General features: G+C 34.0%; 3 protein-coding genes across 3 annotated transcripts in view; 2 read left to right on the top strand and 1 right to left on the bottom strand.

Annotated features, from left to right (window-relative positions):
• The window catches only part of LOC144553931 (dirigent protein 23-like), a 35132-nt gene extending 19968 nt beyond the window's left edge, over positions 1-15164 (top strand). The window contains exon 3 of the transcript XR_013511472.1: positions 14966-15164. The gene's annotated coding sequence lies outside the window, so the exon portion shown is untranslated. The remainder of the gene's footprint in view (positions 1-14965) is intronic.
• On the bottom strand, positions 4679-5635 carry LOC144554769 (pterocarpan synthase 1-like). The gene is made up of 2 exons (XM_078303108.1): positions 5265-5635; positions 4679-5077 (listed from the first exon to the last, which is right to left on the bottom strand). Exons 1-2 carry the CDS (start codon positions 5555-5557, stop codon positions 4873-4875), a joined length of 498 nt encoding a protein of 165 aa, XP_078159234.1. The 5' UTR covers positions 5558-5635; the 3' UTR covers positions 4679-4872.
• LOC144554347 (dirigent protein 23-like) lies at positions 14287-14966 on the top strand. Its single transcript, XM_078302672.1, has 2 exons — positions 14287-14573; positions 14672-14966. Exons 1-2 carry the CDS (start codon positions 14287-14289, stop codon positions 14862-14864), a joined length of 480 nt encoding a protein of 159 aa, XP_078158798.1. The 3' UTR covers positions 14865-14966.
• Positions 15165-17482: the final 2318 nt, after the last annotated feature.

Genomic DNA, 17482 nt, shown 5'->3' on the forward strand with positions numbered 1-17482 from the left:
AAATTTTGAAGAGTATCATTTCATAATGATAATTCCCTATGAGTGACTTGAAGGAAAGAAGTGCAAACATGTCAGTTTTATTTGTGGCAAGGCTGCTTGATGAAAAATGTAAGGAGAAGAAGCACATGAGAAGTAAGAGATGTAAACTTCCCATTTTTTTGGGATGTAAATTTCAAAATGGTTTGCGATTGATAACATTTTATTATTTGAAACATAATTTTGTGGTCTACCTCCAATTGTTCACCTATGCTTAGCTTACTAAGGTGTTGCTAGGTTTTATTTGGTAATGTCATGAAATTTGTTTAATTTTCATCAAATTTGTTTTAGGTTTAATTCAATTTATATTGCGGAAAAACATTAAATCAATTACTGTTATCTATATAACAATATATGATGGGGGTATATTGGTCTTTGACTCTTACTACATAATATAATAGATTTTTTTAATGTATAATCTTTCTTTCATCTTAATCTTTCACTTGCCGAACGTGAGCTCCTTAGCGTTCCTTAAGTTCTTAATCCTTCACCTCTTAATCCATCTTGCCGAACGGGGCCTATGTAACTGACTACCCAAATGAGATTGATCAAAGGCACAAATCGATGATGTCGAAAAATTTGTATTTCTTTCATCACACATGGATTATACTATAAAACCATGTAGAATTGATGGAGCATCTCATATACACCCATCCAAAAATGAGCTCCAAAACATCTAAAAATGACCAACATTCATACATCATTTCTAATAAAAAACTTACAGTATGGTCAAATTGTACTCAGTTTTATTGTTACTACCATGTATGAATGTTGGAGCACATTTATATTTTCGGAGCAAATTTGACCACATTTTCGAGGCAATAAAACCGTGTACAATTTCACCATATTTTCGGAGCAAATTTTTGGAACAATGTTTTCTTGCTTTGGACACAGATTTAGTGGGAATTTAGAGCGAACATGTATAATAAATAGTGTATGCTTCGCGTTTTTGTACTTAGTGGACGCACTGTTATAAAATTTATTATTAATATATTTATTTTGTAATATTGTTGTAATTTTTAGTCTGTTGCATCTGAAGAGTAGTTCTGGATCACCTCTTGCGTCCACGATAATCTTTCTTATTTCGTTAGATCTCTACTGTTGTTCTGGATCAACTCCTCCATCCACCACTCTCCTCATACAAACACAGGGGCATGGTGTAAGATTTAGGGATGTCTTGACATGTAATAAATAACAGGAATGGGCTGAAATGCTCTACATTATCAGTCATGTTTCATTTACTCATTTATATGATAATATTGCCCTGAGGTGGGCTAATATAATGAAGTTTTCAGTCAAGTCCTTGTATAAATTTATAAATTTTAGGGGAATAGTTGCACTTCAACCTACGCTCTTGTGGAAATTACCTGTACCACCAAAATTAGATTATTTATGTGCCTTTCAAGCCTCAACAAAATCCTAACAGAACACAACTTGATTAAAAATAGATGGAAGGTGGACTCCACTTGTATCTTATATTCTCAATCAGATGAAACCGTTGATCACTTGTTCCTTACAGGCCCCAAAATTCAACAAGTATGTTTTTAATTAGGGAGAGTCAAGATTTTCTACAAACTGGCACTACTACAGAATAAGTGATTGTACACGGACATAAATAGGAGAGCTACACGGATTTCCTACCGTGTGGAATGTGAGGGTTTAGAAATCCCTGAATATTTATACACGGATATTTATCCGTGTGCGATTATCGAGAGCTACACGGATTATTACATAAACAACCGTGTACAAACGCTTGCCAGCGTCGCTCTCAAAATAACCGAGCTACACGGATATTTACATAAACAGCCGTGTATGATCACTCTTTCTACGCGGACATTTAGCTAAATGTCCATGTACGATTACTCTTTCTACACGGATATTTAGCTAAATGTCCGTGTAGCTCTCTTATTTTTTTTATATGTTTAAATACCTTTCTACACGGACATTTAGCTAAATATCCGTGTAGAAAGAGTCTTTCTACACGGACATTTAGCTAAATGTCCGTGTAGCTCTCTTATTTTTTTTATATGTTTAAATACCTTTCTACACAGACATTTAGCTAAATGTCCGTGTAGAATTACTCTTTCTACACGGATATTTAGCTAAATGTCCGTGTAGCTCTCTTATTTTTTTTTATATGTTTAAATACCTTTCTACACGGACATTTAGCTAAATGTCCGTGTAGAATTGTTTTTTTTTTCAATTTTTTTTAATGTTTAAATACCTTTCTATACGGACTTTAGTTAAATGTCCATGTAGAATTGTTCTTTTTTTCCCATTTTTTTTGTGGCTAGCTTCCAATTTTGTTAGCCATTTAAAATTAGAATTCCAAAACAGAGAAACATTAAACAGAGGTCTTTTAAACTCATAATTCCAAAACTATACAACAGTATAAATAATTTATGTACACTAAATTATACAAAATTATACAAATCCATATTGAGCATTACAAAATTTAAATTGAAACTGCCTTGTCCACATACACTTTTGCTTTGGTCCATACTACAATTATAATTTGGTATTAGTTAGTAACAAGAAAAGGTAGAAGATTACAATTCATGCAACATATATATATACAAAGCCTTTTGTACATGCAATCTGATGTGATAAAACATAACATATACTCCTCAGGATCCAATACAATGTTTGTATAAAAGTTATATCCTTACCACTTAGTAATCACATGATCAAGCTTTGGCCCAAAATTCGGTAAGTTGGGCTCAAATTGCCAAAACTCTTGGTTATGATCTAGTTTGGACCAAAATTTCATACAAACTAAGGCGTATTAGATCCAACATATCAAAAAAGGAGCTCCCATGTGATCCATGACATGATGCCTCTTGGTTAAAGGTCTCCAACATATTGCATCTCCAATAAGAATCCATTGATCAACATATATGTGCATACATAATAGGGAATAAAAATTCTCCTTTAAAATTTTCATCCAAAATTATAAGAAAATATTTATATATAAAATTAGTTGAATCTGTCTAGCTTTTATACGAACCATTGAAAATCAATTTCGTAAAAAAAAATTATTGCATCTTATATGAATTTACGATGGCTCTGATATCAAATGATAGTCTTAATAATTCATGACGTGTTTTGCAATTAAAAAAACACAAGCAATCCAGAATCTGTAAATTCAAAATAAAATAGCAAAGTAATTTAAATCTTACAGTTCTGAAGTGCAGACATCTTTAGGCGGAAGCGTTAGTACTGATCTTCAACGGTTTTTCTCAGATCTGATGATGGAGACCTTAGACGTTTTCTTTACTTCTCACTTTCATAAAATGGTCCACATTACACTAATTATTTACATTATCTTAACAAATCAAGCATGCATGTATTAATTAATAATTGACCTAAATAAGCAATAATAAGCTAGTAACAGAAAAGAGAAATATATATATATATATATACATGACTAAGCTTAGCAAGATAGAGAGGAGAAATACAAATTAACTTCAAAGATCTCAGATCCTAGCTCTTTGTGCACAGAAATCAGAATGACACTTCTGGAAGGAGAGAGAGAGAGAGTATTAATTGATCAAAACGGCGCTGCTAGAAGGAGGTCTTTTATATAACCAAAACCCTAGAATAACCTTTCTACACAGATTTTTTACTTAAAAATCCGTGTAGCTCTCTCAAGGCTTTCTATACTGTTATTTAAACAAAAAACCGTGTACAATTTTCACCTTTCTACACGGCTCTTTATTAAACGTCCGTGTTGCTCTCTCAAGTTTTCTACACTGCTATTTAAACAAACATCCGTGTACAATTCTTACCTTTCTACACGGTTCTTTAATAAATATCCGTGTAGCTCTCTTAAAGCTTTCTACACTGTTATTTAAATAATAATCCGTGTACAGTTCCTAATAAACGTCCGTGTAGCTCTCTCAAGGCTTTCTACACTGATTCTTTAATAAACATCCGTGTAGAGATCCCATAGATATTTCGGGCTTCCAAAAAATTACAATTTCTCCACGGTTTTTAGGTAAAATTATCAAATCCGTGTACAATGTGCAGTGTACAATGACCATTTTTGTAGTAGTGTGGAATACATGTCAAGATATAACTCAATTTGCCCTCTTCCTAAATCCAATTGATGGAAGTGATTTTCTACTTGTATATAGTGATGTCTGTTGTACAATATGGAAATATAAATATGAATTTTTTTTAGACAGGAATCACACAAATCTGCAAGAAACATCATACTACTAATCATGTCATTTATTGAACATGGAATGTGAGCAAGAAAATGAATTTGGAAGCAGCAGCAATGTGGCTACAAGACAGTTCAGATGCTATACCACTCGATACCTTGGCTCCAGGAGAAGAGGAAGGAGAGGTGTTGACACCTCAGACAGCAGGACCAGAGGAGGCTGGAGAGCTCTGAAGAACATATGACGACAACAGACAAACACTTCTTGCCAAGTTACCCTAACCCCGGCCCAATTATGAGTGGCTTAGATATAGTTTATAGTGCTGCATTTTGGAAATATAATGGACAGCAGGTTATATGTGGTTATATTTGCAGTTGCTTGATTCTAACACGTCTATGATTGCAATCTGAATTTTTTCCATTAAAAATTAGTCACGCCTTTTCGTTAATTCTGTAAATGAGATTGCTGCACAATAATAACATAGACCACATAATTATATAAAAACCATCATAGGGTACTGGGATCATACAAACTGACAAGAAATAAAAACAAATTAAAACAGACAAAAGATCACAACCAACAATATGGGAAGTAGTAGTATCGGAAACAACAAATCAATACCCGTTTGACATAACGAAATAATCCCAGAACGAAGTTTGGTGATGAACATTCACACTGCCCCAAGAGTCCAAGGTCGCACCGCGGAGTAGAACGCATGGATATCAAGCTCGATAATATTCCCATTGCTTTGTTGTTCCAGGAACTTTTTGTATATGACGCCTTGTGCCAGACAGAACTCTCCCGTCCCTCCGACAATGGCCCACTCACCCTCTTCAACAACAGGCCCCATCACCTGAAGTGAAGACCCCTTGAACCTGTTTGATATGTCATGCATATATAGGTTAGCAAGTTGCACTACTTGTACTTGTGTGTCAGAATTCAAATCATGCGGTATATACATACCTGACAATATTGCATTCATGAAGGCACCATAAAAGTTGAAAATAGAAAATTAATTCATGCAATTCATATCAGCTCTAAGTTTCTAACTGAAGTACATACCTGGTATCCTCGAACACAATGCTCAAATAATTTTGATACTTTTGTGAGCTCATTCCAGTCTGAACATGCAGGCCCTGTGCACGAGCAATGACCTTCGCGTCGGTGCCGAGTCCATCGTACAAGGTCCAATCATTAACAAACATTGAACCAAATGAATTAGGAAGTTTTGGGTCTACTATTCCTGCTTGGTTTTTGTTTGGTTCAAGAGGCGTGTGGTGCAAGTACAAGTGGAAGTAGAGCTCATTTTTCTGGAGCGCAGAAACAGGAGCGATGTTGAACGTGGATTTAGCCATTGCTATATAGGACTGTGGGTACAAGGAGGAGATAATCAAGCTAGGTTTCAAGAATTTCTATATGCTGTGAGAAATGAGAGAGGGTGAGAGGGCTATTTATAACCATGTACTCTCTACATTTTTAAAATTAATTTTTGTGATGTGATAATGCTCCAGTTGATCTTTCACGTCTACTAATTATCGAAAGCAACATTAGTTCCTCTAATTTTAAACGTGTGTTTTAAATTAGAGGAGGGCTCAAGTCAAATGCCCCATTGCTTCATGCGCCAATCGTACTCCAACATCTTCATCTTCAATTTGAAAATTTAAACAGACAATCCGATCTGCTCAATATGATATCCACATTAAAATATGATTGGAGACCAAAATATATATATTTTTAAAAAAAAAATTACTATTTCTTAAGATTGGTACAAAATCACTATTTTTCAGGAAATTGTGGACCATCTAAAAACAATGATTTTTTACCAACCTTAAAAAATAGTAAAAAAGTAAAAAATTTCCAAAAAATATGAAATTTGGCCTCCGATCTTATTTTAACGTGGATATCATGTTGAGCGGTTTGGATCGTCTATTTGAACTTTGAAATTGAAGATAAAGATGTTGGGGTACGATTGGAGCATGAAACAATGGGGCTATAGAGAATTATAATTTTAATTTTGAGACCTATGCTCATCTCAACACCTATACTGAGTGTGACCATCGTTATTACAGCGGATACACTTCTCATTTTTAGATTAAAATTATTATTTTTTACCCTAGAACCTAAACCCTAGAGTTTTAATTAAAATTGGGATTTTTTACTGGTAAGACATGATTCTCATGTCCCTCATGGCTTGCAATTTGTGGACCATTCATGGCAAGTCTCCTAATTTTCTCTTGTTGAATTAAACTTTTAATTTTAGCATAAGAGGGAATAGGTACCGTGGTCATAATTTGAGATTTTACGGCTTCATAGCTCGAGTTTAGACCCGCGAGGTACTGAAAAATATCATCCTCTTCAGCTCACTTCTGAAGTGTATCCAAATCTATTGTTATTGGCCGATAGGATCGAAGCTCATTTCGTTTATTATCAAGAGCACTAAGGTACTCAGTATGGCTCCTTGATCCTTGTTTTTCTTGTTGAATATCCTGCATAAGTTGATAAATATGTGAGAAATTATTTTGCTAACCATAGATAGCTTTTACCACTTCCCACAAATCATGTGTTGTTTCGGCCATCATAAAGAGGTCGGATATAACCGACTCCATGGAGTTTAGTAGTGAGGTGATGATTCTATCATTTCTTGTTCTCCATTGTTTTGATGTCGTTGTTTCGTCAGGAGTTAGCTTGTTTGCGTCTGCAATTTCTGGCCTTTTCTTTGCACCAGTGATGTATTCTAACATCTCTCGACCACTCAGGGCCCTAGAAGCTGCCATTGCCCATGACACGTAATTTTTGCCATTGAGGAAAGTATTTGTTAGCTTCGAGAAATTCATAGCTTCTTCTTGAGCCATTTTCCCTTGCTGAAATTTGTTGTGATTTTTCGGTTACAGAGTCTTTTGTTCTGATACCATGTTAACTTTTGTAAAAGAAAAGAGATTTATGAAAACAACGTATTATTACAATCTTATTTTCAGCTTTACATATATCCCTATTTATAGTTACAAGAATTGAAAAACTAGTCGTTGGAATGCAATATTGTGTGTTCCTATTAATTACATGACACTATTTCCTACATGGCAATATTTCCTAAATAAACTGGCCGTTAAATGCAAATTTGAATTCTATTTTATATTTTGACGATTATAAAAATAAAATAAAATTAGTTAATTAATTAGTAAGTCATGCACATCATGTGGAATAATCTGTTCCACATGATTACTTATAGTTTTTATTTAAATATAATTTAACTATGCGTTGGAGTACAAAATTAATATTAAAAGAGTCAAAAAAGAAAAATTTACCAGCCAAGGATGTCTGGAATTAGTTTTGACAGAATCAAATAATACACGGGTTTCTATTTATGCAGTTTATTGGTGTTATATATTATGCAATTTATAAACAATATTTATTGTTTCTGTTCTTTTGCCAACCATGTGATGAAATCAAACTTTCAAGTCCCCACTCACATGGCTATTTGTACTAATTTATAGCTTCACATCCAGAGGCTCGATAGTGGTAAAATCATATCCGCATTCGTTTTTATTTGTCGAATACTGATACAAATCAGACATTAGATGGAGGAAATAAATACCATGATTTGAAAAATCAGCCGAGTCCAATCGAGTTGACTGAGAACTATTTTTGTCAATTTTCCTCGGCATTTAACCAAACTTTTCCATTCTCAAATTAAATTATTTTACAAGCAATTAGTAGTACGTACCATATTATAAATTTAGCGAAATAACTTGACAGAGTTATTTTTTAGTAGGAACACGTTTCATACTAACACATAAAAATTGCAAAAAAATTTACATTTTAGTTCTTCAGTTTGATAAATTAATACATGTATATTCTGGTGAAACATGGATAAAAATTGAATATTTTTTTTTACTTTTTAGTTCATCAGTTTTATTAATTTGATACTTTATTGGACAATTAAAAATTGAAAGTTTTTTAATTGTTTACTTGAATGGAGTCATATTGTTTGTTAATAAAGCAGAGAGAAAACACATCAAAAGCAAAAAAAAAAGTGTATTTGAAGTAAAAATACGGCGTACCTAGACACAATTACTACACTATTAATTAGTTCACGCAAGAAAATGACAATTAGCAGCTAATTAATGATCTTGGGGAGTGAACTGTGGATCTTGCTCCCACTGCTTTGAGATTCTCCATGAAAGTAAACAATTTTTAAAACAAATTAAGAATCCTACCTTTGAAACCATGCATGGTGCCACTATATGTTTTTTTGTTTTAATTCTAAGATGTTATTTATTTGCAATTGAAAGCGAGATAATTAACACGGAGGCCACATGCATGATCCTCGTGTGTAATATGTGGCCTGGTACCAATAATTTAGATCGGATCATTGTAACCATGCATCTTAGTCATCTTGGACCACAATCACATTCATCTTAGTCATGATCTTGGACCACATGCATCTTATCTTAGTCATGATCTTGGACCACATGCATCTTATCTTAGTCATCTTGGACCACATGCATGTACGTACCTTGGCCATCAAAAACACGTTGCTTCTAAATAACCATCTGCAATGGATGAAATAAATTAAGAATCATGTCTTAGTCTTTCTACAGTCTAAATTTAGAACTAGCTAATTTGTAAAATCCAAAAGAAAATTAAGGTAAAATAATAATATATTAGTTCATTAGATTTGAGATAAGTATATTACATATCGGTCTGTGCTATGCATTCGTATCTCTCTTTTTAAAGTTCAAACAGTCAATTCAAACCACTCTCCATTATTTCCATATAATTTGAATCGTGTGGAATTGGTCTCCAATTGGTACATAATTGCTTGAATCGCCCGGTTGAACAATGTTCAACCCATTTTTTCATGAAAACTCACAATCCGTGTAATTCGGTCGAAAATCATACCCTTTCGGTCCGACTCCATTATGACTCGGCCGGTTGGTAATCTATTAAATATAAATAGGAGATAATACATATAAATGGGAGACCTTACGTATTCTACTTCTAAAATAATTATATTTGATAAAAAAGTTTAAACAACGAAATCAAACACGGTTATAACATAAAAGACAGTGTATCATGACAAGGTTTGCACGGTCTTCTTGACAATCCGTGAAAAAATGCTTATAAAAATGCTTAGTTTTTCGTACCTATTGGTCTACCCAGGAAACGCTTCCGTGTAATTTATGTATACATGGTTTTGTCTATGAACCGTGAAAAATTTGATTTATCATACACATACACATACACAGATTTTGTAACAAACCGTGCAGGACTAGTCTTCTCGGAATTAAGGTGTGTCCAAGAATTTAAAGAATGCAAATTATGTAACATGAGCCTCACCAATCTTTCGCTGCAAAACTATGGAATGCACTTGCGCAATATCAACCCATTTGCATGTCACTACAAGAATATATACATGTTAAGAACGTCACCAATAAATAATTACTACATGCTTAATTAAGTATTCGGACTTATATATATATATATATATATATATAGAGAGAGAGAGAGAGAGAGAGATGGGCTATGGTGCATTGCAATGCATGGAGGGGTTTATGCATTGGACCATAAATCTAAAATTCAAAATCCAAATGACCGATCCAAACCGTTCATCTTGTTCTCCATATTAATATGTGCTTGGAGACCAAATTTTACATTTTTCTGAATTTTTTTTACTATTTATTAAGTATTTTACAAAATTGTTGATCCAACGGTGGCTTAACAAAACAGTAAAATCAGCAGCCACCGTTGGATCAACAATTTTGTAAAATACTTAATAAATAGTAAAAAAAATTCAGAAAAATGTAAAATTTAGTCTCCAAGCACAAATTAATATGGAGAACAAGATGAACGGTTTGGATCGACATTTGGATTTTAAATTTTAGATTTATGGTCCAATGCACAAACCCCTCCATGCATTGCAATGCACCATAGCCCATCTCTCTCTCTCTCTCTCTCTATATATATATATGTTCGCTCTTAGCAACAATGCTCTTACTTTTCACACTAATTAATTACATTAATTTCTTTGTTATCACAAAATATTACTAGTAAACTTACGAGAGAGACCTAATGAAACTTTTCTCATATATTGTCATCCCCCAGATGGGATGACAAAATAATAACAACAATTGTGAGTATAAAATTATAACCTAGATGTAGTAGTTTGTGCCTCAAACAATAATTGGCTATTATTTTTGTTGCTTTTCTGTGCATAAAATTTGTTTTCAATATTCCAACCGCACACTCAATAAGCTAACAATTGGAAATTCAAAAAACCAACTCACTTTGCATATATATATATCTAGAGAGAGAGAGAGAGTGCAAAACTAGGGTGTGATGTGCTCACCAAGAAGGATTGGTGAGCACACCTCCAAAAGACTATTGGATTGACAACGAATTACGAATTCAAACCGTTAAAATCCAAGTACTTCGTGTGTGATGTATGTGTTGGGTTATGGGAGAATTAACAGCAGTACAAGAACACAAGGTTTGTTGCTAATTGACTAGGAATAAATCAAAAACAGAAAAAAATCAGTAAACTGTGCTGCTGTGCCAGTATTTTCATGAATTTTTTTAGAATAGAAACACAATCTATTTCATACGCTTCAGAAAATTACATAGTTCTACAGAATTTAAAGTAGAAGAGAGAACTGAAAATAACTACCCACTAATAACCACCCACTATAGAACCCACTAATAACTACCCACTACATGACATACTAAATATAGAAACTACCCTTTCTAAACTACTCCCTGCACGCGTCTAAACAGAGAACGTGCTGCCTAAATTTAACAACCAGTTTATAATTAATTCTTAACAAAAATAAACCTGTAACTAAACCGCATCTTCAAGAAACTGTATCTCTTATGCACATTGCTGCTGACTTGGATTATTTTCAACACCCCCCCTTAATCCAAAGTCCAGCACATTCATCTATGTCTCGACACCAGTTGAACTTCTCTCGTGTGAGTGATTTGGTCAGCACATCTGCAACTTGCTGGTTCGTGTTCACATACTGCAACTCTATCATCTTTTGCTCAATCAGGTCTCGTATGAAATGGAGCCGAGTGTCTATGTGCTTTGTTCTGTTGTGATGCACCGGGTTGTTACCAATTGCAATTGTTGACTGATTATCACAATTGAGTATTTTTGCACCTTTCTGCTCGCAATCTAACTCTTCCAATAAGCACCTTAACCACACACCTTGGCATGCTGCTGATGTTACTGCATTGTACTCAGCTTCTGCGGTCGATAGTGCAACTGTTGACTGTTTCTTCGAACTCCAACTTATTACGCTGTTGCCAACGAAGAACACCTGACCTGTTGTGCTTTTTCGATCATCTATGCTGCCTGCCCAGTCACTATCGCTGTAGCCTGTCAAACATGGTTCATCAACACCCTTGTACCACAGACCATAGCTTGCATGTATCTCGCAACCATTCCAACTGCATGTGTGATGTCTGGTCTTGTGTGCGTCAAGTACAATAGACCTCCCACCAAACTCCTAAATCGAGTTGCATCTGCAGCTCCGGTTCCATCAATAGCTGTCAACTTCTCGTTTGTATTCATTGGAATTAGTACGGGATTGCAATCTTTTAATCCGAAATTTTCTACCAAATCTCTTGCATACTTGCGTTGGGACACAAAGATTCTCCCCTTCTCTTGTTCAACCTCCAGACCTAGAAAGTAATGCATTTCTCCTAGATCGGTCATCTCAAACACATGCATCATTTCCTCTTTAAACTCCTTCACCATTGCTTCATCTGTGCCAAAATAAATCATATCATCAACATAGAGACATACCGCTGTTAAACCTCCTTTTTCTTTGTGTTTGACATAGATCAATGGTTTGAATTCGTAGTTTGAAGTACTTAGATTTCAATGGTTTGAATTCGTAGTTTGAAGTTAATTCGATAATCTTTTGGAGGTGTGCTCACCAACCCTTACCAGTGGAACAATCAATCACACCCTAGTTTTGCTCATATAGATATATGGAACAACAGATCATGTTGGTTTCCTACCAGTGGTCTGTGCATCATAAAGATAAAACTTCTCTGTTTGAAGGAAAGAGAGACAAATATAGAGAATATGCAGGTTTTGAGAACATGTAGAATTGTATAAGATTATCTAGTAGAGTTAATGCTTCACAAAGACACTACAATAGTATATGTGTGTAGAAGTATCTCTTTCATTTGGGCTCCGTTAATTAATATAGTGTGATAATTCTTGAATTGTAAAATTCTTTCTAAAGGGTTGTCATATTTTCAGACGTTTTCGTTCAGGTAATTAATATATCTGTTCTAATTTAAGACGTATTCCATGAGCAAACATTCCATCAAACTATAAGTAATGCTTATTTTTGTCTGAAATGGTTGCCAATACATATTCTCCTATGTTCATTTTCTATTTCAAGTATTGCACAAAAAAAACAATAAAATAAATATATGCTCCGAAATCCGTTGCTATAGAAAGTATATAGAAATACACATACACAGTAAAAGTACGGGCACAAAATTGAGCGTAATAACAATATATCTCATGGACAAAATATAAAAAAGTTAACGAAGAAAATGTAAAAAGAATATGGTGCAATAGATTTAGAGTTCATCATATCGATCGTCCGAGGTAACATATATAATATTTCAGTTTAGATCCGAACTCACTATATGTTTTTTTTTCTTTTAATTGTAAGATGTTATTTATTTGCAATTGAAAGCGAGATAATTAATACGGAGACCACATGCATGATCCTCGTGTGTAATATGTGGCCTGGTACCAATAATTTAGATCGGATCATTGTAAGCATGCATATATCTTAGTCATCTTGGACCACATGCATGTACGTACCTTGGCCATCAAAAACACGTTGCTTCTAAATAACCATCTGCAATGGATGAAATAAATTAAGAATCATGTCTTAGTCTTTCTACGGTCTAAATTTAGAACTAGCTAATTTGTAAAATCCAAAAGAAAATTAAGGTAAAATAATAATATATTAGTTCATTAGATTTGAAATACGCATATTACATATCGGTCTGTCCTATGCATTCGTATCTCTCTTTTTAAAGTTCAAACAGTCAATTCAATCCGATTCCTATCTGATTCGGCCGGTTGGTAATCTATTAAATATAAATAGGAGATAATACATATAAATGGGAGACCTTACGTATTCTACTTCTAAAATAATTATATTTGATAAAAAAGTTTAAACAACGAAATCAAACACGGTTATAACATAAAACACAGTGTATGATGACAAGGTCTGCACGGTTTTCTTGACAATCCGTGCAAAAATGCTTATAAGAATGCTTGCTTTTTCGCACCTATTGGTCTACCCAGGAAATGCCTCGTCAACTTCCGTGTAATTTATATATAGATGGTTTTGTCTATGAACCGTGGAAAATTTGATTTATCATACACATACACAGATTTTGTAACAAACCGTGCAGGACTAGTCTTTTCGGTTTCACTTTTTCGCACCTCTTCCCGTATTTAATATTTTCACTACTCTCACTCTTAAGGTTTTGGTGTGGCACACTATTTCTCTTGGGGTTTCACAAACCGCACTTTTTCTCGCTATGATCATAATTTTTTGAGTGCCAACATGCATGAAATACCCTCTATCCTCTCTTAAAATTTTGTCATCATATATATATATGATATGTGTGTACAGAAACCTGACTGGTAAACTTTTTGCTATATCGCGCGATCTTGATGTCCCTTAAATAGAATAGCGATATCTTACTGAATGAATATATAGTTATATATTGCATAATAAATTATTTATAGCGTTAATTGTTATAAAAATAGTGTATGTGGTTAGGGACTAATAAAAAGTTTAAAAATATGTGCGCACTGGAAATGAGTTATAAACCGGAATTATCACATGCAGAGTTGCAGACTGATGAGATCAGGTGGGAAACGTCTTATAATTATTGAGACCATCAATTACCAAGGCAACTATATATACCCCCACGAAGACTCCTCCATTCCATAGCAAAAAGATAAGAATCAGATATTCAATCAACTACATCTCTCTCTCACTCTGTCTCATACAGCAATCGCTATTAATTAATACCAGCAATGGCATACTTTCAAAGTTGTATCATAACCGGAAGCGCGCTATATGAAGCCAAGTTACGCCTATACTTACATCACGATTATTTAGGAACGAATCGAAACCAAACAACGCCAGTAGTTCCTACAGAACCGAATGATTTTGGTCAGATTAATGTTATTGATTGGAGCATAGAGGAAGGGAGTGACCGGGGCTCAAAGGTTGTTGCGCATGCACAAGGGATGCAGGTACAGTGTGGTAAGAACAAGCAACAATGGTATTGCTCTTTCAACATGGTTTTCGAGGATGATAGGTATGTACATCTATCTATAGGCTTCAATTAATTAATATTTATATATATATATATATATAATTAATTAAGTTGACATGCATATGATATGATAATGACAGGTTCAAGGGATCCACACTTGGGGTGCAAGGGGTGTATGAGGCTTCATCTCCAAAGGAGTGGATTATTGTTGGCGGGACTGGACAGTTCAAGCTAGCACAAGGCACTGTATCCGCGACAAATCTAAGCGAAGATGCTAATGGCCGTATTTTAGAGCTTGCATTCCACATATTCTATCGCACCATAGAGTCATAAAAAATGGGCCAGAATATATGCAAGTCAGTGTGAATTGCACACTTGCACACTGAGTTTGAGTTTGAGTTTGAGCTGGTTGGTCCTTAATTTCCATTTTCTAGGTCTGTCATTTTGTATTTTGCTTGCCTTTGCTTTAGTGTTTGCTTTGCGGTTCAGAGCTGCATGTTTAGCTATAAAATAAGTTGTATGTTGCACGGCTCTTTCAGCCAATGGTAGGAGTATTTAATTTAATTAAGGTTGATGTATTTTGCGGGAATAACTGATCCACTTTTGATCTGAGATGATCTCATTTCAGAAATTAAGTTGGGTTAATTGTAAAACTTTCTGTTTATGCATGGCTTTTATCAAAATAAAATAATTTCCTACTCAATGGTCAGTTCGTTTGTTCACCATCTCGGAATTAAGGTGTGTCCAAGAATTTAAAGATTGCAAATTATGTAACATGAGCCTCACCAATCTTTCGCTGCAAAACTGTGGAATGCGCTTTCGCAATATCAACCCATTTGCATGTTATATACATGTTAAGAACGTGACCAATAAATAATTACTACATGCTTAATTAAGTCTTCGGACTTTGTAATATCTAAGAATATATATATATATATATGTTCGCTCTTAGCAACAATGCTCTTATTTTTCACACTAATTAATTACATTAATTTGTTTGATATCACAAAATATTACTAGTAAACTTACGAGAGAGACCTAATGAAACTTTTCTCATATATTGTCATGCCCCAAATGGGGTGACAAAATAATAACAGCAATTGTGAGTATAACCTGGATGTAGCAGTTTGTGCCTCAAACAACAATTGGCCATTATTTTTGTTGCTTTTCTGTGCATAAAATTTGTTTGCAATAACAACCGCACACTCAATAAGCTAACAATTGGAAATTAAAAAAACCAACTCACTTTGCATATACATATATATATATATATATATATATATAGAGAGAGAGAGAGAGAGAGAGAGAGAGAGAGAGAGAGTGCAAAACTCGGGTGTGATGTGCTCACCAAGAGGGATTGGTGAGCACACCTCCAAAAGACTATCGGATTGACAACGAATTACGAATTCAAACAGTTAAAATCCAAGTACTTCGTGTGTGATGTATGTTTATGTAAAATTATTGAAGTTTCGATTTCATTTAGTAAATGTTCAAGGGGTAAAAAAAATGATGAAAAATTAATACACAAAATAATTAAAAAAGGTAACTTATAAAATATTCATTGTTTTGACCTCTTAATTATGTGCTAAAAAAATTGGAACTTAAATTTTTTTATATTAACATACATCACTCACGAAGTACTTAGATTTCAATGATTTGAATTCGTAGTTTGAAGTTAATCCGATAGTCTTTTGGAGGTGTGCTCACCAACCCGTACTAGTGGAACAACCGATCACACCCTAGTTTTGCTCATATAGATATATGGAACAACATATCATGTTGGTTTCCTACCAGTGGTCTGTGCATCATAAAGATAAAACTTCTCTGTTAGAAGGAAAGAGAGACAAATATAGAGAATATGCATGTTTTGAGAACATGTAGAATTGTATAAGATGATATAGTAGAGTGAATGCCTCACAAAGACACTACAACAGTATATGTGTGTAGAAGTATCTCTTTCATTTGGGCTCCGTAAATTAATATAGTGTGATAATTCTTGAATTGTAAAATTCTTTCTAAAGGGTTGTCATATTTTCAGACGTTTTCGTTCAGGTAATTAATATATCTGTTCTAATTTAAGACGTATTCCATGAGCTAACATTCCATCAAACTATAAGTAATGCTTACTTTTGTCTGAAATGGTTTCCAATACATATTCTCCTATGTTCATTTTCTATTTCAAGTATTGCACAAAAAAAAAAAAAAAAACAAATATATTCTCCGAAATCCGTTGCTATAGAAAGCATATAGAAATACGCATACACAGTAAAAGTACGGGCACAAAATTGAGCGTAATCACTATATATCTCATGGACAATATATAAAAAAGTTAACGAAGAAAATGTAAAAAGAATATGGTGCAATAGATTTAGAGTTCATCATATCGATCGTCCGAGGTAACATATATAATATTTCAGTTTAGATCCGAACTCACTATATGTTTTTTTGTTTTAATTGTAAGATGTTATTTATTTGCAATTGAAAGCGAGATAATTAATACGGAGGCCACATGCATGATCCTCGTGTGTACGTAATATGTGGCCTGGTACCAATAATTTAGATCGGATCGATCATTGTAAGCATGCATCTTAGTCATCTTGGACCACAATCACATGCATCTTATCTTAGTCATCTTGGACCACATGCATCTACGTACCTTGGCCATCAAAAACACGTTGCTTCTAAATAACCATCTGCAATGGATGAAATAAATTAAGAATCATGTCTTAGTCTTTCTACGGTCTAAATTTAGAACTAGCTAATTTGTAAAATCCAAAAGAAAATTAAGGTAAAATAATAATATATTAGTTCATTAGATTTGAGATACGCATATTACATATCGGCCTGTGCTATGCATTCGTATCTCTCTTTTTAAAGTTCAAACAGTCAATTCAATCCGATTCCTATCTGACTCGGCCGGTTGGTATAATCTATTAAATATAAATAGGAGA

Source organism: Carex rostrata, chromosome 5 (assembly GCF_964058835.1).
Source record: "Carex rostrata chromosome 5, lpCarRost1.2, whole genome shotgun sequence".
In the NCBI taxonomy this organism is placed as follows: domain Eukaryota; kingdom Viridiplantae; phylum Streptophyta; class Magnoliopsida; order Poales; family Cyperaceae; genus Carex; species Carex rostrata.

Bases quoted from the DNA above. Each gene is read 5' to 3' on its own strand.
- LOC144554769 (XM_078303108.1), bottom strand. From the start codon at position 5,557: ATGGCTAAATCCACGTTCAACATCGCTCCTGTTTCTGCGCTCCAGAAA. The intron at 5,078-5,264 runs GTATGTACTTCA...CATATCAAACAG, and splicing joins ATTGTGTTCGAGGATACCAG to GTTCAAGGGGTCTTCACTTC.
- LOC144554347 (XM_078302672.1), top strand. From the start codon at position 14,287: ATGGCATACTTTCAAAGTTGTATCATAACCGGAAGCGCGCTATATGAA. The intron at 14,574-14,671 runs GTATGTACATCT...TGATAATGACAG, and splicing joins ATGGTTTTCGAGGATGATAG to GTTCAAGGGATCCACACTTG.